Source organism: Rattus rattus, chromosome 5, assembly GCF_011064425.1.
Source record: "Rattus rattus isolate New Zealand chromosome 5, Rrattus_CSIRO_v1, whole genome shotgun sequence".
Taxonomy (NCBI): Eukaryota; Metazoa; Chordata; class Mammalia; order Rodentia; family Muridae; genus Rattus; species Rattus rattus.
The window spans coordinates 150,530,757-150,553,201 of NC_046158.1; the positions used below are offsets into that span (position 1 = coordinate 150,530,757).

At 49.5% G+C, this 22,445-nt stretch overlaps 1 protein-coding gene across 2 annotated transcripts in view; it reads right to left on the reverse strand.

Moving 5' to 3' along the window:
* The window catches only part of Slc9a8 (solute carrier family 9 member A8), a 47,642-nt gene that overhangs the window by 12,692 nt on the left and 12,505 nt on the right, over nt 1-22,445 (reverse strand). Inside the window, exons 4-10 of one of the 2 annotated variants that reach the window (XM_032904758.1) lie at nt 16,055-16,113; nt 14,002-14,085; nt 11,977-12,078; nt 11,022-11,056; nt 6,305-6,448; nt 3,242-3,380; nt 1,015-1,120 (exon numbers count right to left, since the gene is read on the reverse strand). In XM_032904758.1, the coding sequence (XP_032760649.1) occupies nt 1,015-1,120; nt 3,242-3,380; nt 6,305-6,448; nt 11,022-11,056; nt 11,977-12,078; nt 14,002-14,085; nt 16,055-16,113 (669 nt within the window). The remainder of the gene's footprint in view (nt 1-1,014; nt 1,121-3,241; nt 3,381-6,304; nt 6,449-11,021; nt 11,057-11,976; nt 12,079-14,001; nt 14,086-16,054; nt 16,114-22,445) is intronic. The other variant, XM_032904757.1, reaches the window with a different exon arrangement.

Sequence of the window (22,445 nt, forward strand, 5' to 3'; positions counted from 1 at the left end):
CTGCCATCTCAGCTAAGGAGGCAGAGGCAGGAGATTTCAAGCTCAAGGCTAGCCTGGGCCATGTAGTAAAACTCCCATCTTGAAAATCAAAACAACACATTTTACTGTGTCTAAGAAGCCCCACTATATTACGGAGCAGCCACACTTTGTTGCAGTGTATGGTTTCATGGGAAGCTTGCTGGAGGGAGTTTCGTCAAGCAGGTTCTGAACGTTGGTTCAAGAGTCAATACATAACGGTTCCAATTCCAGCTAGGGAGCAGCACATGTGTCTTTGTTTGGCTTCTGTGCTGTGTACACTGTGCACATCCATGAGGGTGCATGCACATGTATACTGTGTGTGCATGTGGAGGCTGACATCAGGTGTCTCCTCTATTGATCTCATTTTTAAGGCAAGGTCTCTCTCACTGGCCTGCACTCCTCCTGTCTTAGTGTCTGGTACTGGGGTTATCGTCACAGGTATGACACCACACCTAGCTTTTACTTGAGCAGTGTGGGCCCAAAGTCACATCTTCCTGCTATCACAGCTTTTACTTTACCAATTGGACCATCTTTCTAGCCTCTGCCTTTAAAAAAGATTACATTTATCTATTACTTTATCTGTCGTGTCCCCCTCACCCCCTCACACACACACATGACAACTTTTGGAGTTGCTTCTCCCCTTTCACTATGGAGAATCAGGAGATCAAAGCAAGGTCATCAGTCTTGGTGGCAAATGCCTTCACTTGTTAAACCACCTCAGGAATGTGATTTTGTTTCCAAGGCAGAAACTCATAGCCCAGGCTAACCTTGAATGGGTTATGTGGTGAAGGATGAGCTTGAACTCCTGACCTTTCTGCCAGCACCTCAACTCCTTACCCCTGTTGGGCACTGTACCTACTCTTTGTCAGCCTCAGGTTTTCTGTGGTAAAACAGGGGCACTACAGCACCTGTGTCTCTGCCGAGTGAAAGCAACTCCCATGCCAAGCCTCTACCGAGCAGGCAGGTCCCGGCCTCCTGGTACTCACTGCCTCTTACCTGAGAGTGAGATACCCTCCGCCAGGCCATATGGCAGGTAAGCAAAAATGATCATCATGCCAAACTCCAGGGAAGGCGTCTTCCTCAGGTCAATGTGCTTCAACACATGGCACAGGTGTCAAGGAAAAAGGAGAAAGGGCACTGGACAGGCAGGTGCAAGGCGATGGGAGGGGCGCGCCACAAAAGATGCCGATTGGGGCTTGGTTACAGTGGGAAATTTCTCAGTGAAAGTTCTCTTTGTAGAAACTAGAATCTGACAAGACATTCCGAAATGCTGACCTAAGAGACTGGGGCTGCAGACACAGGTCACTCTACTGCCTGCTCTCAGGGACTCACCATCCTGCTGAATGGCTCTTCACAACACCATACTCATGCCCCTGGGAAGAGAGCCCGAGTTCCCACGCCTGCCTTATTACAATAACAATATATGCTCCTTGAAGACAGCCAACTCCACCGATGGACTGTAGGTAGCACATGCCCGTCCCCACTCTTCTGCTGCCTCTCCTTTGCAAACCACCGACCATGTCCCACACATTTTGCCTCTCTCACAGACAGAATCTTGCTCTGTGGCCCTACTGACCACAGGAATCCTGCCTTGGTCTCCCAAATGCTGGGGTTACAGGCATGCACCTCTATCTCTGACATGCTTTTTATGGTGTGAGCAGTTTCCCTCCATTGCCTGTGCACCACACATGCACAGTGCCCACAGAGGTCAGAAGGGTCCAGTCCCCTAGACCTGGAGTTTCATGAGGGTGTGAGCTGTCATGTGGGTACTGGGAACTGAACCTGGGTCCTCTCAAATGCAGGCAGTGCTCTTAACTGCTGACCTGAAGTCTGGGGAATGTTGCACTGAGTGTCCTCCTCATTCTGATGCTGGGGCAGCTGCTGTCAACTGACTCCACTGCCTTCAGCCTCCAGCCAGAGGAGCAGCCAGAGATCTCAACAGGGTGGTAGGACACAAACCTGAAGCCAGGCAAGAATGTCCCAGCTGAATGAGAGACAAACTGCTCCAGAAGGGCCATGTAGCCATTTTGGAGACATGGGCCAGATGGCTGCAGAGCCACTGTGCAGCCTGTGCTACTTCTATGTCCCGCTGCTCTAAGGAGTCTTTCTTTCTCTGCCTAAGAGCCCTTAGCTAGTAAGCAGCACACACAGTACAAACAGCGTGGGGGGATGGCACTTCCCTGAAAGCCCGTTCCTCTCTTCCAGAGAAGCTGTCCCGGGTGGGGTGGGGGCTATGATTTTCAGAGCCACCCACTGAGCTCAGTTCCTGGCACCAGACGAGCAACTCCCTGTGTGACCTTGGCTGTCCTGGAACTCGACTCAGAGACGAAAGGGCAAAGCTGTGTGCCACCACACCCAGCTTCCCGATGGCCTCCTCCAATGCTGTACACACATGCACACAGCTCTCCCAAGCTAAATTAACCTAAAACAACTTACGGTCTCTAAGAAAATTCTGTTTTCTGGATGTAAAAACCAAGACAGCGATGGAATGGTGTCATGTGCACATGGTTCTCATCCCCCAGCAGCAGGAATCCAGGTCAAATCTGCCACCTAACAGTGTGGCTTTGAATGGCATCTTGGCCATGTTCCTAGCACTTGGGAGGCAGAGGGAAGTGGATGAATCTGTGAGTTAAGGCCAGCCTAGTCTGCATCGTGAGTTCTAGGACAGTCAGGGTTCTGTAGAGACCCTGTCCCAAAAAATAAAAAGAGGAAGGAAGGAGGGAACGAGGGAAGGAGGGAAGGAAAGAGGAAGGGAGAGAGTGAAAGAATGGCATCCTAGGGGTGTGCTGGGCAAACCTGTGGTCTGTAGGATACCAAGCTCAAGGCCAGCTGAGGGGACCCTACTGTCTTGATGAGAAATATAAGTATCCTGATACTTCAGAGGTTAAATTTAAGAGTGTGCAGGCTTAGAGCTTTTCTCAAATCACAGCTTAGCACAAAACCTTCTTTTAAATAAAACTTTACATTAAAATTGGGTCCTTGGGCGGCTCATGCCTTTATTCCCAGCACCTGGGATGCAGAGGCAGGCAGATCTCTAGGAGTTTGGTGCCAGCCTGATCTACAAAGAGTTTCAGGACAGCCAGGTTATGTGGAGAAGCCCTGTCTCCAAACAAACAAACAAACAAACAAACAAACTAAATTGGGTCCTTGAGGAAGCTGAGAAAATGGCAAGACACCACCAAACATGACCCCTGTGTCCTGTGCCCCCATGCTAAAAGGATATTAATGCTGAAATCAAGCCAGTCAGCGTGCCAAGCGCTGCAGAGCCAAAGAACATTTTGAGGAAGTAGCCGAGGGCTTGTGAGAACGTTTGCCACCCACTGACATCTGACATATGTTTTCTTGTTAGACCTTCAGCCGTGCTAGGAAAAAAGAAAACAGAGAAAATTAAAATGCTCCTGACCCAGTCCTTAGAATCAGTGGGCATCGTTCAGCGCCTCTCAGAATACCCTTTCCTGCCATTTAACCCACCTGTCCCTCCAGGCTCCTATGGTCCGTCACCTACATGTCCAGGCACTGAGGCAGTTTCTGGGGCTCCGAGGAGAGGGCAAAGACTGTTTCAAGAGCTGGCCTAGGTAATTAGGGGCGAGGTCTAAGAGCTCTGAAAATAGGGTGGGGATCCAACTCAGACTGGGTTAGGGGAATCCAGGAAAGTTCCAGAGCTTCCACTTAGGATACAGGGGGGTCTCAGCATGGATGTGCAAGAGGTCTATCAGGCTGAACAAACAGTGCCCAGGGATAGGGGTTTGAGTGTGAACATTCAAGTGCACAGAGGATGTGGGGTGGGGAGGACCTGGAAGAGCAGCAGCCAGTGCAGGGCCCATGGCATGATGGGAGGGGTCAGTGGTTCACTCTAAAGGCCTTAGCTGCCAACTGCCGAGCAAAGGAATCCTATGGTAAAACTCCAGATGGGTCTCTGGCAGGAAGTCAGGAAAGATGAGGCCAGGGAAGAAATCGGAGCTTTATGCTCAGAGGGGGACTCAGGGAGCCCCAAGAAGAGGGCCAACACTAGAGAACTACTCTGATAAGTCAGACATGCAAAGGTCACCCTGCCCTCCAACTGGAGCCAGCTCCTGCCCTCAAGGATGCCCACGTCTGTCTGCCAGCCAGGTCTGCATCAGCAGCTGAGTGACCCTTAAACCACACAACAGTCAAGGAACCAGCGGCTCCTAAGTATGAGCCCAGGCCCAGGAGGAACATCAGCTAGGTTTGGTAGTTCAGGAACCAATGAAAAGCCGTCTATCTCCATTCTTCTGCTTCTGTCTGAAAATGCTCACTGGCTGTCGGGAAGGTCTTTCTGGAACCCTCATGGCCTTCCTGCCCGTCTCCTGCACTTCACTTCTCTTTGGCGCACCGTGGACAGTTACGGGAACCTGAGTAGTGCAGGCAGGTGTGTAGCCCAGAGAACCTGAAGGTGGTGGAGGCGGCCATGACAACGGAAAAGGAAGCTGCCCACTTAGCAGGTATGCGACCCAGAGTCACCTGCAGGAACGTCTCGGGAGCCTCCAAAGCCAGTCTCCCAGTGTAATGATGTGTGATGTGTAATGTGTGGTGTGTGATGTGCAATAATGACATCTTTCCCCTCTGTTTAAAAAGTCGCTCTTCATCTTGGCAACTGTGTGGCAGAGGCCTCGGAAAGCTGACATTTTCCTGACAGATTTTCTTCACAGAAATCCGAGGCAGAGAGATTGAGTTCTGCCCCTAACAATAAAAACAGCTCAGGCCGTCACCTCCAAGTAGGCAATTCTGCATCTTCACGTTTAGCCAGCTTACCAGATGAGATGAAGGCAAAATCCGGAGCTAAAGAGCTTCAGAAAAGGACGTATTCTGGTACGAGGTTCCATGTAGCTGAGCCAGGCTGGCCTCAAACTCCTTATGTGGTGGAGGCCAACCTTTGACCTCTGATCCTCCTGCGTCTACCTCCCAAGTGCTGGGACCATGGCAACACTATGAAGGCTTTGGTGGGAGTTTAACAGGAATGGCCCCCATAGCCTCAGGTTTGATTGCTCTGCCCTGGGAGTGCACTGTTGGAGGAAGTGCATCACTGTGGGGTGTGCATGCTTTGAGGCTCCTGTGCTCAAGCTCAGCTCAGTGTGGCACAGTCACCTCTCCTGCCTGCGGATCAAGACGTACAATTCTCAGCTCCCTCATCTCTCCATCCCCATGTCTGCTTGCACTCTGGGACAGTTCCACTATGACAATAACGGACTGAGCCTCTGAACCTGTGAGCCAGCCCCATTGAATGCTCCCCTTCGTAAGAGTTGCTGTGACCACAGTGCCGCTTCCCAGCAACAGAAAGCATCACCGAGACAGCCTTAGGGCACGATGCCTACCTACAACTACAGGCCTGCTGACCAAGAAAAGCCAGTGTGAGGACAGTGGCAAACATGCTGATAAATCCAAAGTGACACCCAGTTAATGATGTAACCTTGACAATTTCATCAGCTGTGCTCAAAGGGAAAGTTACACCTAATGTTGGGGTATAAGCCATCCCAGCAGAATACTCATGTACTGACAGTAGATTGCTGTCAGTAATCACCCACACAAAGATCCACACGTCACCGTCACATATAAATGGCCTACACTGGCCTCTAAGTCACTTTGTAGCCAAGGATCACCTTGAGTGCCCCCCAAGCCCTACCCCCCCTTCACAGGGTCTCTCTGTGTAGCCCTGGCTGTCCTGGAACTCACTCTGTAGACTAGGCTGGCCTAGAACTCACAGAGATCCTCCTGCCTCTGACTCCTGAGTGCTGGGATTAAAGGTGTGTACCACCACCACCTATAATAAAACAGATTTTCAGCTTCCAAAGTCCCCTCCTCACAGCAGCACCTCAGGCATACAAGGAATCTGTTTCCTTCAGAGACGTGAGAAAGAAGGTGTCAAGCAACCACTAGAGGTCGGCAGGGCCTGTCTGCCCTGTGGAGAGGGACATGGCACCACAGAGGTTTACCAGTGAGCACCAGTCCACACTGCATTCACTAATCCAGGGCTGGCACCCAAACACTAATCCCTCATGGCTGATAAAGACAGGACAACAACAGGATCCCAGACCCACTGTGGGGTGGGGCCTGGGAATGTCATTTCTGAGAACCCTTCAAAGATGATAAAAAACACACAGGTCAGAAAACACAAACTCAACTCCCTGTAGCAGACTGGCTGTGACATACTCCTGTGGCACAGACCGCTTGTCAGAGTAGCAAAATGTAGTAGTGAGCTGATCACACAGGACTAGACTGTGTGCTGGCCCCCGTGTGCTGTAGGGCCCTTCCAGTCTTTCCTACTTACTTGGTGAGGACAATGGAGACTGCATCGTTGAGAATGCTTTCTCCAAACACCAGCATGTTGAGCACAGGGTCCACGTGCAGTGCATTGAAAATTGCAATAGTGGCGACCGGGTCAACTGCAGATATCAGGGAGCCAAACGCAAAACTGCAAGGAGAAGCAAGAGCAGACTGTAAAGTGTGGTGCTGGGTCCACACAGCTGTGCTGGGGATGTGGTGCTGAGACGGCAGCTGAGGGGCCAAAAGAGAGAGGCTGTGCTTTCCCGCTCACCACCATGCCTAGCGCAGGAGCAGGGAGGCCAGGACAAGTGCTGCTTGCCTGGGTTCCCAGCAGTAGCACTGTGCTCTGTTCTGGATGCTGCTGCTGCTGCTGCTGCACACAAGTCTGTTTACCCCAGCACACACTGCCCAGCTTCCTTGGCCAGAAAGTTCTTTATAAACTATTGGCTTTAACCTCTGTTCTGCCACACCAGGTCAACCGTGTCAACTGTAACCAAACCCAGCCTCCACTGAGATTTGCAACAACCAAGAAATTGCCAAAGGCCAGTGGCTACCGGAGGGTGCAGTCTGTGCTGCTGACTGGAAGCTGGGCCCTCAGGTCTTACAGGCAGCACTTGACCATAAGGTCCACTGCCACTAGCACTGACCACCTGCCGAAGCTCACCAGCAAACATCTCCTTACCACACGGGCACTGCCCCAAGTCCTTCACTAACTTATCATCCAGCCCGGAGCCAGTGCCTGTCCTGGAGGGCGGTGTAGCCGGAAGCAGAGCCTCAGGCCAACTTAGAAAGTGGCAATGTGAGTTGAGCTAGCGTGACTGCTAAGCATGCTTGAGGCCCTCGGTTTGATCCCAAGCAACCAACGTAAGCTAGGTGTGGGACACACATTTGTAACCCAGCACTTCGGAGGTGGAGGGTGAGGAGTACAAGGTCACATTCAGCAACACAGCAAGTTCCAGGTCAGCCTGAGCTATGAAACTGTCTCAGGAAACCACAGAAAATATGGAAACGTGACCGCTGGAGGAGGGGGGTTGGATTCATCTGACTGGGGTCACTGAGTAATCTACACAAAGAAGCAGCTAGGGAAGGAAGCTGTGAGGCAGGCACCTCCTCCCCCTCAATTATCAATCCACAAGGTGGCAGCTCCTGAGGTGAGGATGCAAGAGTGAGGTAGCCAGGAGAGAAGCAGAGCCCTCTGGACGCTCCCCTCCCGTTTCCACACCCTCCTGCCCTCATCAAAGGTGATGCATGCATGTGCACTACCTGTCGCCCTCCCTCTTTCTGGCCTGTTCTGAGGATCTGTTCTGAGGACCTGTGCCAAGCACAGGCCAGAGCCTCAGATAAAGGCAGGTGGTGGGGTAGGGAAGAGGACTGAGAAGAGGCTCCCTGCAGCAGTCAGGTAGCCAAGGCCCACAGCCTATGGGAGCCCTCTTCCCACCCTCTAGATATGCAGCAAGGGCCTCCAGGGGTGGGCCTAGTACACAAGCTTGGACTAGCTTTACCAGACCTAGGGAGAAGACTGACCCCCCCGGGGAGGTGCTTAGAGCTGTCTGTGTTCCACAGGAATGAACAAGAAGCAGATGGCAGCAGCAAGGGGAGAGCTGCTCTGAGGTCCAAGAGGAACATGTCTTGGGGTGCTGAGCTCGAGCCATCAAGCTGCTCCTCAGCCTTATGAGCCAACAACCCTTCTGTTGTTAACCTTGTCCCAGACGTTGTTAGTTACAGCGGCCTCTGACCAGCGCTCTGGGGTCAGGTCCACAGGCACATGGAGAGAAGGACATCTAACACGGATGCTGCAGATGCTGCTGGGGAGGGGGCTGCAGGTGCTCACTGCACAATGTCTCCATGTCTGAGTCCCACTCCTCAGAATAAAAAGCTGGAGACAAGCCTGGAGGAGAGAAGCCAGCACACCACACTGGTGCCTCCTGGGAATTCAACTGGTGGGGGGCCTTTCTGACCGAAAGCGGCGGGCGGCCTGAGGCCCCACAAAATCTGGCCAGCAATGGTTCTCCATCTGTCCCTAGGACCTTGTCCTTGAAGGGCTTCACATGATACACGTGTTTTACATTCTCCCTCAAAAGGTAGCAATTCCAACAAAACATGAAGACAGGACAGTGGGATTCAGGGAGGTTCAGGACAGGCAAAAAAGAAAAAAAAGCAAAAAGAGGGGGGGAGAGAGGGGAGACTAGGCTGTCGAGGTGCTGTAGCCTACTCAGGGCAAACACAGACAAGATCGTGTTCTCTGAAGTGCAGAGGCAGTCTATGGGTTTGTGATAAAAAGGGTGTTGTCAACACTCAAAAACGGGAGCAATGGGCTGGGTGCAGCCCACCATTAATGCTAGCAGTTGAGAGGCAGAGGCAGAGCTGGAAGTAAGCAGATCTCCACGAGTTCAAGGCCAGCCCACCGTATAGAGATTTCTACGTCAGCCAGGGCTACATAGTGAGACCCTGTCTCAAAAAAACCAAAGAACAAAACGGAAGCAAGGTATGGTAGTAAACACGTATAACCTCAACGATTGGGAGGTAGAGGGAGGAGGATCAGAAATCCAAGGTCATTGTTAGCTATACAGCAGGTTCGAGGCTAGCCTGGTCTACATGAGATACCATGTCAACAAAAACCACCTTAAAAATAAATTAACTGAAACAAAATTGGAAACCTCACCATAAACACAAACTTGGCTTTTAAAAGTGCACACTTGTGGGTTAGAGAGATGGCTCAGTGGTTAAGAGCACTGACTGCTCTTCCAGAGGTCCTGAGTTCAATTCCCAGCAACCACATGGTGGCTCACAACCATCTGTAATAGGATCTGATTCCCTCTTCTGGTGTGTCTGAAGAGAGTGACAGTGTACTCACATACATAAAATAAATAAATAAATCTTAAAAAGAAATGCACACTTGTGTGTGTGTGTGTCAGGGTGGAGGTAGGATTCCTAGACTCTTAGCTGAGAACAAGTATAGAAGGATTTTAAAAGCAGAGCAGCCTCATACACATATACAGCATCCACCTAGCACATCAAGTCCTGGGTTCCACCCCCAGCCTAAGGAAAGCTTTTTAAACAGCTGGTAATTGCTGGCCACATGTCCACATGGCAGGCAGGAGGAGCTATAGAGCACTGTCCCCTGCAGACAGTGGCCTGTAGCCACTGTCAAACTGCATTACCCTGCAGCGTCCCTGTTAAGGCTCTGCTGTTCTATAAAGCAGTCCCCACTGCTGGACAGAACTCCAACAGAAAAGGGGCATCTGCACAGGGTGAGGCTGTCTGGGCTCTCCTGCTAAGCATGGCACTGCTTTTGTCTCTCACCCAGCCATGCGGCTACTGGCTTTAACTTAGTTCCAGACACTGATCAATACTCTGCTTCTCACGAGTATCCCCCAAAGCAGGCAGAAAGCAACACCTTCCCTGCCGTCTGAGCGCACGGGCCTTCCTCGTTCCCTTGCAGCACACTCAGAAAACTCCGGGTGCTGGTTCTGTTGCCCTTCTGGCTCCTAGGAAGGAAGGTGACTCGGGCTGCTTGTCTATGTATTAAAACTTTCTGAGCTTGGAAGGCTGAGGCAGGAGGATTGCCTCAAGTTTGGGGCCAGCCTCGGCTATAGACTGAGTTCCAGAGCCACCTAGGCTACAAAGTGAGACCCTGTCACAAAGAAGGGGAAACTTTTTTAAGAAACAGAAAACCATCCAATATCCCTCCGGGAGGGTGAGGGATGGGTATGTGGCTCAAGCTTGTTTTCAGCGGCTCATTTCCCATTGACAGTTCTGAGGCTCTGGAACGAGGCGCTACCTTGCAGCTAAAGCCCGACATTCTCAGTCATGGGAATGATCGGGATGGAACCGAGTCACCCTTGGCCCTCTTCCACAGCTTCCCAGCCACATGGCTGGGTGAGAGACAGGTGCTGAGCTCAGACACAGGACACAGCAAACTCAGCACGGCACACATCTCCGGCTGAGCTAGGCCTGGGCCCTCTTGTAACCTGGGACCTTCTGAGACACAGCTGCCCTAGCTGCTTCTCCCTTGTGGACTAAGGAGACTCTAAGAGCACAGTGTCTGCTGGAATGGCATCAGATTCAGAAGTATCCAGCCCAGGGCCAGCTTCCCCTAATCTTGGTGAGAATTCCAGAGTCAAGTTCTCACCTCACGCTCTCCTGTTCCACTCTTATTGGGAAGGCGACCCTCTGGCTTAAAGAAAACTGAAGTTTTTGTTTATTTGCTTTTTTTTTTTGGTTCTTTTTTTCGGAGCTGGGGATCGAACCCAGGGCCTTGCGCTTCCTAGGCAAGCGCTCTACCCCTGAGCTAAATCCCCAACCCCTGTTTATTTGCTTTTCCAGTGTTGGGGATTGAGCCTTATAAACAGCAGGCAAGGGCTCTGCCCAAGATATATATATATATATATATCTCCATCCAGACAACTGGTAAGGAGAGAACACAGAGTACAGGATGTGGCTTGGAGATGTCCCACGATAGCTAACTGACCAGTTATTCCCTCCAGAGTTTAAGTGAGATCACTCATTTCAATCAGCAATGTTATGATCAGGGGTCTTCAAAAGCATCAATATAATTCTGAGTCATTTCAGAGACAAATTGGTTCAGAAGAGATTCTATACTGGAAACATTGGTGAGCCAGGCGGGGAAGAGGGAAAGGACCACACCCAGGAAGCCACGTGCAGAAACATCCCGGGCCTGAACAGCAGTCGCACAGGGAATTACAGTGTGAAAGATTTACCTGTCTGTCATGTTGAGTTTAGAGATTACATCAGCCTGTAAAATAAAACACACAGACACACAGACACACACAAAGATTCCCTGGAGAACAGCCGGGAAGATTAAAATGTCTATCAGTGCTTTCTTATCAACTAATAAGGACATTGTCTTCAGTCCCCACTGAAGACAGGAGAGCCCCAAGGGCTGCTGTGAGCGTGTGGGCACGCGCACTGTGCTCCTCTCCTAGTCTGGCAGCTGTGGTTCTCTGCTCTAAAAGTGACTCCCTTAGCCCTGAAGAGACACAGTGAGTCAAGCATCTAGGAAAGCTTCAGGGCAGACTTGATCTTGGCTGTGGAGTCAGCTGTGAAGGGAGTGGGCTGTGGTTACCAGGAGAAAGAGCAGCTGTGGCGTCAACCTGTTGGTTCTCCGCCCTGAGGCAGTTACGCTTTCTACTGACAGCACAGGAAATGGGTGGTGCATGACATACACCACGGAGGTCTGAGTGACACCTTCCAAGAATTCATTCCAGTTGAAGTAAGCTCATGTGAGCCAAGAGTCAAGAGCATTGGCTACTGCCTCAGAGAAGGGCTGACAATGGCAGGGGCACCAAGGAACTGAGTGACAGATTCATGGCCAGCCCTGGTTTAAACACAAATCTTCATTCAAGAACAACTTTCAGGCCTGCTACAGTCTCCCTGTGAACACAGCTGCCACTCGCACCACTTTAAAGTGTGGAACCACATGCCACTCTGCTTCGAGCCACTCCAACTAAAGAGACCAGTTAGTAAGTAACATCAAGTATCTGGGGTGATTACAGTCACCTCAATTCCAGATACTACAGTCACATACATGAACGGGGACCTCCTCCTAAGAGGGCATACACCAACCAGCAGGCATCTCTGGCCTGGAGGGCCCTGTCCCACCCTGCACTACCCTCCAGTCTAAGCCTTCACGGTCACCAGGGATGCTTTGCTTACCTGACCCAGGAAGTAAATTCCTCCACCTACTACAAAGGCTGAGATTGCTGTTCCAAAGACAGCGAAGAGAGTGATGGAGCCAATGTTTTGAAAGAAGTTCCCCTAGGGGGTGGGGGGGAGAAGACAAGAGGCCAACTGGTAAGGCAGGGAGGATGCACCAGGCCTCCTTCAACTGTGGTCTCTCCAAGGCTGGACTCTCACGTGAGGGCCAGGGCTGTTGTCTGCCCTCCACTGCTGGCTGGAACCCCTGCCACCATCTCTCTGCTTTCTTGTCTCACAGGTCCCTCACCCTGGCCTAAGGCAAGAGCTAACCAGTCTCAACTGTCCCCAGCCCCTTTCTCTCTATCTACTGTTCCCAGAATGATCTCTGCAGAAGCTTGGCCTGATATTGCTGCCTCTGCCTTGATTCTCACTTGCATTTGAGACATGGGTGAGCCCCAATCCCTGGCTGAACTTGGGAAGGCCTGTGCCTTCATCTGACCCTGTTGCCTGGGCCCAGCCACCAGGGTGCTTCCTGATCCTTTGTGTGCCTTATGCTAAAGCTCCTGCAGAGGGGTCTTCCTTGGTCTAGCTCTTAGGAGGGATCTGCCTTTGCTCGCTCAATGGCAGCTGCACTCAGCACTTGCTTATGGACAGCTGACACCTGCCTTTCCCACAAGGCTCAAGGCTCAGTAGGAACAGTGGCATCTATCATATGGATAATACTCAAAACACAGGTGTGGAAAGAAACAACCATGTTTTGTCTTGGGCTAAAGTAATATCTACACTATCACAGTTTTCACTCAATTAAAAGGTGCATTTTGAAAGGCTCTTACATTAAAAAATCAGGACAATGGTCAGTGTTAGGATGCAAAGAAACCTGGGACAAATGGCTGAGGGCCTATTAACACATCAAAGCAGATACTGGCTACCAGCCTCTCAGAATCACAGGTAGTCTGGTTCCTCTCAGCACTTCTCACTCCAGCCCCTTACCCTAAACCTCTTCAGCCTCCAGCTTCCCTTCCCTGTCCCCAGGTTCTCTTGGCTCTGCTCCTGGATCTCAGTCCACTTACGCCTCTTGTCTTTCTCCCCTCTCATGCCTAGGTCTGTTCTCCTGGCCATGTTCAGTCTGGACCCTTCCAGAGGCCTCTGGCTGTCCTGTCCCTCACATCACTCAAAGCCCTTTCCTTAACCATATCTAGGAATGGCTATCCCTCGGTTACTTTCATGAGAAAGTCCCTTATGCTGTATTGGCATCAAACAGACAGGCAGAGGCTCAGCTGGGGCCCAGGGCTAAGTTCCTACACTGCTTGCCTGGCATGCATGAAGCCTTGGGTTCAAGTCCAGCACCATACACACAGGTGGAGAGGTGAAAGCAGGAGGATTACAAGTTCAAGATCATTCTCAGCCACACAGAAAGTCCCAAGCCAGCCTGGACTACATGAGAATCTATCTCAAATGAACCCAAACCATAAAAACAAACAAACAAACAAACAAACAAAAAAAACAAGAAAATATTTGAGTCCAGGCAACATGGGAACAGTCCCTGTAGTTCCACACAGGAAGGAACTGAAGTGCTTAGACTGAGTGATTCCACTCAGGCGGCACTTCGAAGGCGCTCAATGCGGAGAACTCTGTCCTTGTTTCTAGGTCAGGAGTGTCCTCTGGGGTGGAGTGAAGGGGCAGATGACAGTTGAGAGGATGTACTGGGGCTCGGTACGATGAGTTCATCCTTTTGTTTGGTTGTTTTTTGATACCAGCACTCAGGAAGCAGACACACAGAGAGGGCCAGGCCAGCCAGGGCCACACAGTGAGATTTTGTCTCAAAAAAAAAAAAAACAAAAAAACAAAACCAAAGCCATCTGCTCTATAGTTGGCCAAACCACCCACAACCTTCAAAATGCAGGCCCGAAAGCTCCAACACCTGCACAGGCTCACATGCCGTGTCAGGCCTTACCCAGGAAGCAGGGGCTACTGCTACTAAAGGGTTTCAAACTCTTAGGGAGTAGCCACAGCCCCAATAGCACTGCTCCAGGGGACCCTTACCTTATGAAGTGAGTATCCCGACTCAAAGATGATAGGCGGGAGCAAGAGAAGGAAAAACATGTTGGGGCGAAACATTTCTTCCTCCTGTAAAATCAAAAGGAGAACACTCAGGACGAGACCTGTCAGCCAGTGGAGAGCTCAGGAAACTGGGCTCAGGGACTAGGCTGGCAAGTCTTGGACGTTGAAGCAGCCACCTGATAACAATGAGACAATGTCACCTTCTGCATCTGACACACAGCACAGGGCCGGCAAAAAGCTCAGAGGCGAAGGTTCTGGCTACTGCAGCTGGGGACCTGTTTGATTTCCAGAGCCACAAAGAGAAGAAGAGCGGACTCCTGCAAGTCACGCTGACACTTTGGAGGGGACTCTAGAGCTTCTGGAGAAAGAGAAGCTGTTGCAGGGTTGCAGCATCCTCTCCCCCAGTCAGTCCAGCTGTGACCTAACTTGGAAAGGGGACCTCTGAAGGTCAGGTTAAGGTCAGTGGTGAGGAGAGGACAGAAGCAGATGACAAGGGCACATACACACACAGACAATTAATTTTGCTTTGTTTCACATTTTTCTTGGTACTGGGGATTGAACCCAGGGCCTTGTGCTTACTGAGGTAAAAGAACATCCTGTGAGTCAGAAAAGGACACAGAAATCCAGAGACGGCCCCAGGAGAAGGTCTCATGAGCAATATGGATCCAACACCACTACCTGACACATCGAGAAACTTGAGTGTTTTATTTTCTTTCCCCTTCAAAATTTTGCTTTCTTGGCAGGTATGGTGGTGCACACCTTTGATCTAAGCACTTGGTAGGCAGAGAGAGGAGGATCTCTGTGAGTTCAAGGCCAGCCTGATAATCAGCTAGCTCTAAGAAGAGCCAAGACTATAGAGACCGCTATGTCACACAACAAAACACAACGAAACAAACAAAACCCCCCCAATTTTTTTTTTTATTTATTTTTTTAAAGATATGTTCCTGGGGCTAGCGCCATGTCTCAGTGGTTAAGAACACTGGTTGCTCTTGCAGACCCAAGTTTAATTCCCAGCACCCACATAGAGGATAACCATTTGTTTACTCCAGTTTCAGAAGATCTGATGCCCTCTTCTGGCTTCTGTAAAGCACACATGTGGTGTACAGACTTACATGCAAACAAAACAAATAAACCTCAAGAAAGTAGGGATGGGTGTGTGTACCAGGAGTCAGGTCCCTGGAGCAGTAACTAAATGTCTGTGAACTGCCTGCAGTCCCCACAATGCAACATTGGTTTGTTTGTTTGTTTGTTTGTTCGTTTGTTTTTCCAGGCGGGTTTCTTTGTGTGACTACCTTGGCCATCTTGGAGCTCGCTCTGTAGACCAGGCAGGCCTCCCAAGTGCTGGGATTAAAGGTGTGTGCCACCATCACCCTAGCCCAAGAGAGCAATCTTGACCATAGCCATCTCCACTTGCACTCCAACTTGGTCTTTTCAAATGGCCAAGTATTTATTCACAGCACCTCAGACTGAGTCAAGGTACAGCACTCCGACGTGCCTCCCTCCCGAGCAGCCTGACTTCCTCTGCATCTAACCTAACAACTGTAGGCTGAGGTACAGCTCAGTGGTAAAGCCCAGGCATACACAGCATAGCATGCTCAAGGCCCTAAGCTCATCCTAGGCACCAAATTACAAAAAGGACTGCCAGCAGGGTCTACGGCATTCGCCTGCAGTTCTGGTTACTTTGGAGGCAGAGGCAGGAGGATTGACAATTTCAGGCCAGCCTGTTTCAAGGCAAACCAGGTGGAGTATGACGGCAACTCCTTTAATTTCAGTCTTCAGGAGTCAGAGGAATTTACAAACATAAAGACAGGATGCACACTTGGAATCCCCCAGCAGAGAGGGAGGGACAGGAGGTTCCTGGGCTCCACGGACCACCGTACATAAGTCTGAGCTGGCGAGAGACCTGTCTCAAAGCATAAGGTAAATAGCACCGAGGAACACTGACACCCAGACTGCTCGCCTCGTCCCCTTACATGTGCTCACATCCACACGCACAAGGGAAAGAAAGCAAAAGCAGTGACTGTGACCAACCTACCTTCCAATTTGCCAGCTTCTTAAACTCTATAACTTTTATAACTGCTCCCATGAGAATGCCTGGAAAGAAAAAGCAAACAGCAGAAACTTAGCACAAGGCTGCTTGGCTGGATTGGGCAGTGACCACCCCCGCAGCTTGCCCTAGAGTCCTGCAGGCCTGTATCTGGAAACTAAGACCAGGAATGACCCCAGCGTAGTAAATCATGGTGAGTTTCCCATTTACATCGCAGGTGAACACACCAGGATAAAACCTGAATATGCGGGGAGAAGAAAACCTTACTTGGCACTGCTCTACCCTGCACGGAGGCAAAACCTTCCACAGCTGGACACCCTTTACTACCACCTGGTTTCAGTGAAAAGGAACAGGAGCTTAGAAGCTGGACGGACATGTCCTAAGATACTCATCCTTCTTTTTTTGTTTCTTGTTTTCTTAAGACAGTTTCTCTGTGTAGCCCTGGCTGTTCTGGAACTGGCCGGTCTCAAACTCAAGCCTCCCAAGTGCTAGGATTAAAGGTGTATACCACCTTATTTCTACTACTCAAAACCATGGGTGGTGTGTGTGTCTGTGTCTGTGTCTGTGTCTGTGTCTGTGTCTGTGTCTGTGTCTGTGTCTGTGTCTGTGTAGGACATGAGGTAGCTAAGTTGGTAATGGCACTTGTCACCAAACCTGATAACCTGAATTCTAATCCATGGCCCACATGCTAAAGAGATTCCCAAATGTTGTCCTTTGGGTGGGACATGGTGGCTCACACCTTTAATCCCAGCACTCGGGAGGCAGAGGCAGGCAGATCTGAGTTTGAGGCCAGCCTGGTCTGCAGAACGAATTCCAGAGCAGCCAGGGTAGCACAGAGAAACCCTGTCTTGCAAAACCAAAAACCAAAAGCCACAGTGATGAACACTTCTAATCCCAGCACCCAGGAGGTAGAGGCAGGTGGATCTGCATGAGCTTTAGGGCCAGCCTGGTCCACACAATGAGTTCCAGGACAGCCAGAGCTACATAGTGAGACCATGTCTGGAAAATACAAAACAAAGAAACAAAAACCCCAACCAAACCAAACCAAACCAAACCAAGTCATTAAGTCCATATGTGCTGCCCATACACACTCTTGGATATGTGGCCTTCCTCCAGGAAGTCATCAACTATCTGGAAGAAGCAAAGATCAGCTGAGTGCCTGCAGGCTGAGTGCACTCCAGGGTTCCCTCTTCGACCTATCACTATGCAGGGAGAGGGCTTTGGGTAATGTAGCTGTCTTTGAGTCAGTTCTGTTCCTGTAATCCCCCCAAATACAGAGATATCCAGAAATCTGGGAACAATGACCTCTCAAGAAGTACACCTGAAACCATTTTCATAGTAAGGGAAACAGGTAGGCTCTCATTCAAAGCACTAAAGTGGAAAAGGAAATGTTTTAAATGTGGGTGCCAGTCCTACTCTTAGAACACTCGGGCTCACCACGAGAGAACGATGTACCCAAGCAACTGCAGAGCCCATGAACTTAGCACTGGGAGAGAATCCAAGGACACACCAAATCTGCTTCCTTTTAGCTTCCCGTGGCCTAGTTCTCCACACAAGTCAGACATTCTTGAAGTGACCACCTCAGTACTATGACACCATGCTCCAGCCGGAGAGGGTGTTCTTTCAAGTCATTTGAAAATTTATTCTTGGGGTTGGGGATTTAGCTCAGTGGTAGAGCGCTTGCCTAGCAAGCACAAGGCCCTGGGTTCGGTCCCCAGCTCCGAAAAAAAAGAAAAGAAAAAAAATTATTCTTTCATTTTATATGGGGGGGAAGGTGTGGTTTGAATATGCTTGGACCAGGGAGTGGCACTATTTGAGGTGTGGCCTTGTTGGAGGAAGTGCGACACTTCGGGGATGGGCTTTGAAAGCTTCCTCTTCCTCCTAGCTGCCTGAGGATGCCAGTTTTCTGTCAGCCTTCAGAACAAGAAGTAGATCTCTCAGCTCCTCCTGCACCATGCTTTCCTGGATGCTGCCATGTTCCTGCCTTAATGATAATGGACTGAACCTCTGAACCTGTAAGGCAGCCCCAATAAAATGTTGTCCTTAAAAGAGTTGCCTTGGAGGGTTGGGGATTTAGCTCAGCGGTGTAGAGCGCTTGCCTGGCGAGCCAAGGCCCTGGGTTGGTCCCCAGCTCTGAAAAAAAAAAAAAAAAAAAAAAAAAAAAAAAAAGAGTTGCCTTGGTCCTGGTGTCTGTTCACAGCAGTAAAACCCTGACTAAGACAGGAGGCATCCACGTTAGTGTATGGAGCTCAGAGGACAACCCCATATGGAAGCAGGGGATCAAACTCAGGCTGAAGGCTTGGCAGCAAGCATCTTTACCCACCGAACCATCTTGCCAGCCCTGGGCTTTAAGAAATACAGACTGTTTTGTCTGTTCCATCACTGTTCCAAGTTCTGACCACTCTTACGTGCTCTCTCGGATGTGCTTTCTATCTATGTGTGCAGACACACTTTCTTTATCACTAGACAGTGACTTGGGCCACATCCGTGAAGAAATGGCCCAGTGGTTCTACCCCATCCTGAATCTGACGCCTGCGGTCTGGTACCAGAGGGGCCAGGCATCCTTACCGAGGCAACTGCAGCTGCAGGGCTGCTAAGTAGCCTGCCTGAGAGAAGCCAAAAAGAAAGCAACAGTGATGTGGTGACCAGCGACTTGGGCTCAGAAGCCTCCATTATTTGTGGGTTTTTGGTTACGTGAGTCCAGAGGTTTGCAATGCATTCCCCTATGGCCTGAGTCTGTTTAAAAGTGACTGACCTTGGGGTTGGGGATTTAGCTCAGTGGTAGAGCGCTTGCCTAGCAAGTGCAAGGCCCTGGGTTCGGTCCCCAGCTCCAAAAAAAGAAAAAAGGAAAAAAGAGAAAAAGAAAAAGAAGAAGAAGAAAGAAGAAAAAGAAAAAGAAGAAAAAGAAAAGAAAAAGAAAAAAAAAAGTGACTGACCTTTTAATGGAAAAAGTTTGGGGCTGGAGAGATGGCTCAGCGGTTAAGAGCACCCGACTGCTCTTCCAGAGGTCATGAGTTCAATTCCCAGCAACCACATGGTGGCTCACAGCCATCTGTAAAGAGATCTGATGCCCTCTTCTGGTGTGTCTGAAGACAGCTACAGTGTACTTATATATAATAAATAATCTTTAAAAAAAAAAAAGTTTGGTATTGGTCTATATACTTTTAGCAGCAACCTGGAGGACCTGGTATTTAAAGTTGTGGGATGATGTCACAGATGAGGCAGGCACAAGACAGAATGAGGTCTGTCATTGGACGAGAAGGAAAGATGGGCAGAAGAAAAGTGTGAAGGAAGAGAAGACAGGAACGGGAAGAGAAGAGAAGGCAGAGAAGCCGAGAGAACATGGAGGCTGACGTTAGGATTCCACACTGTACCTTTACAGGTTGTTATGAATGTTCTTAAGGGATGGATGTGTACAGGACTTTGTATGTTTAGGTGGGCAATTCTATCTTATCAATGGGATCAGAGGTCATTGTATTGTGTGTTCTTTCTTGTAGTGATTTAAGTGTAAGAGAGTGTGCGGCGGCTAGGGACATAATTGGGATGTGTGCTTCTGGCAAGATATCTACCAGATATCTTGGGACACTGCGGTGCCGGATCTAGTGCGGGATAAAAAATAGCATTTTTATTTTTATATTTTTACAACATCATAAAGTCTATGGGAACAACTGTTTATTATTCCTGCAACAGATAGTGCTGCAGATTACTGTGGGCTGTCAGGTCAAGAAAACAGTAAAACCAAGACTCTGGCCTCCCATCTGCCCCCTTGGCCATGCTCAGTATTCTAGCTTCTGTCTCTGAGCCATCTAATTGCAAGATGGCTGCCCATGTTCCAGGCATCACATTCCCAATGGCAGCTTCAAAAGAAGGGAAGGCTGACTTCTCTTGGTTCTATCAGGAAGGAAGGTTTTTGGAACCCCACAACCCCGGCATACTTCCTGTCAGTCCCACTGTCAATCACAGCACAGTGCATCATTATGACAGCCAAGACCAAACACTATCTACCTGAGTACCCCTTCCTCACAGAAAGCAGCTTGATCAAAAGGAGCGTCCCAGAGGCCAGTGGGAATATAGCTTACTGGGGAGCGCACTGCCTGCCTAGTGCCTGGGAGGCCTTGGTCTCAGTCCTCAGCACCAGAAACCAAGTACAAGTTAGGGTTCTATTTCTGAGAAAAAAGGAAGAAAGGGGCAGCTCATGTCTGCTGAGAGCCTGAGGGCCAGTGCTGTCAGGGAGCCACACCCACCTACATTTAACAGTCTGTCTGTCTGTCCGTCCATCTGTCTAGATAACTATCTGCACATGCCCACAAGTAGGTGCTGGACCCTCTGAAGTCACAGGCAGTTCTGAGACCTGATATGAATTTGGGGACTAAACTACTGAGCCGTGCTTCTTGTCCCTAATTTTCATATTTTTGAGATTCATTATAAAAAAAATTTGTGTGTGATGTTATGCCTGCATGTATGTCTGCACACCACATGCACACGCATGCCTATCAGTTGAGGACATCTCCTAGAACAGAGTTACAGACGGTTGAAAGCTGCCATGTGTTTGCTACAGTCCAGGCAGTCTGGGCAGGAGAGCAGCCAATGCTTTAACAGCTGGGCCAATTATTATTATTATTATTATTATTATTATTATTATTATTATTATTATTCCTCTTCTTCTTCCTCTTACTCGTTTTTCCTCCTCTTCTCCTCTTCCTCATCCTCTTCTTCTTGACAGGGTAATCCTATATAGCCCTATCCTGGAACTTACAACACTAATAAGACCTGAAGTTAACCTGCTCACCTGTCCAAGGCCCAGGTGACTTTCTGTAATGCTGGGAGTTGTAGTTTGTGGAAATTAACACCACCACAAGGGAAAGTGTGGTGGCCTTGTGAACTTGTCCTGAAGTCACCCTACAAAATGGGTCTCATTGCCATTCAGATGGGAATTTCAGGGAATGGTCCTGACCAAAGCCCATCCTGGTCAGTATTTGATGGAAGTTTGCTTCAAATTTGGCTCAAAATTGCTGAACTGCTTTTTCTCTGGTGAATCTCAGGATTAACAGTACCAGGATAGCCTTGAACTTACATAGATCTGTCTGCCTCTGTCTCCTGAGTTCTTCTGGCCCAATATTTATTTTTCTTTTTTTTTTTTAACTTTATTTTTTAAAAGATTTATTTGATTGATTGATTTAATGTATGTAAGTACATCAGACATACCAGAAGAGGGCATCAGATTCCATTACAGATGTTTGTGAGCCACCATGTGGTTGCTGGGATTTGAACTCAAGACCTCTGGAAGAGCAGTCAGTGCTCTTAACCACTGAGCCATCTCCCCAGCCCAACTTAATTTTTTATGTGAATGAGTGTTTTGTCATCAAGTGTGTCTGTGAGAGGCCAGAAGAGGACATCAGATCTGTTAGAACTGAGTAACAGAGGAGCAGAGCCACCATGTGGGTACTGGGAATTGAACCTGGATCTGACGAAAGAAGCCTGAACTGAACTGCTGAGATGTCTCTCCAGCCCCCAATATTTATTTTTAATAAATGGTAAAACTATCCACAAAGCTAAATTCCCTGAAGCAGGTCTATAATTCTTTGAGAAGCCCTCTCTGGCAGATTACTTGTGTTGCAAGCAGGAAGCAGGAAGGAAAGCTTCAGAATGCTCTCCCACCTAGAGTTCAAAAAACTATCCCATTAGCTGAGGCCATTAGCATCTAAAGGACCTGCTAACCAGACAGACTCAGGGTTTCCTCTGTCCACAAGATCAACCAACCATGGCATCTGTTCCTTAAAGCACAGTGTCACCAGAGGATGATCGGGGGACTTAAATGAGATAGTAACAGGAAAGCCCTGAAGCCAGACACTCAGCATGACCATGAGGCCCAGGCAAGATACAGGAGGGTCTGGACACGGCTGGTGAAGTTTCAATGCTCATTTCCATAGCCAACCTGAAGCACAGCTCTGCTGGGTGAGCACTCCCACAGCAAGGCAAGTTAGCTTACAAAGCCATGGTGCGGAGACAGAAAGGTGAGCGTTAGCCGCAAGGGGACAGGCATCGAAGGCCAAGCAGCAAGGACCTGAAGAGAGCCTTCAGCATCCCCCAACTGCAGCCTGCATCCACAGCATTCAAAGGGCTGGGTCCGCTGGTGAAAGCCTTTACCCGAGGACCTGGACCTGAAGGCCAGCCTTAACTACAGTGACTGTGAAAAACAACACCACCACCTCAAAACAGAACACTGCTACCTGGAAGGCAGAGGAAGGCTATGAGTTCCAGGCTAACCGAATAGGGGTGGGGGTGGGGGGCAGGGATAAGGATGGGGGAGGGAGGAAGGGAGGAAAAGAGGGAGGGAAGCAGGATCTGGTGCTATAGGAGCCATTTGCCATCTTATCGC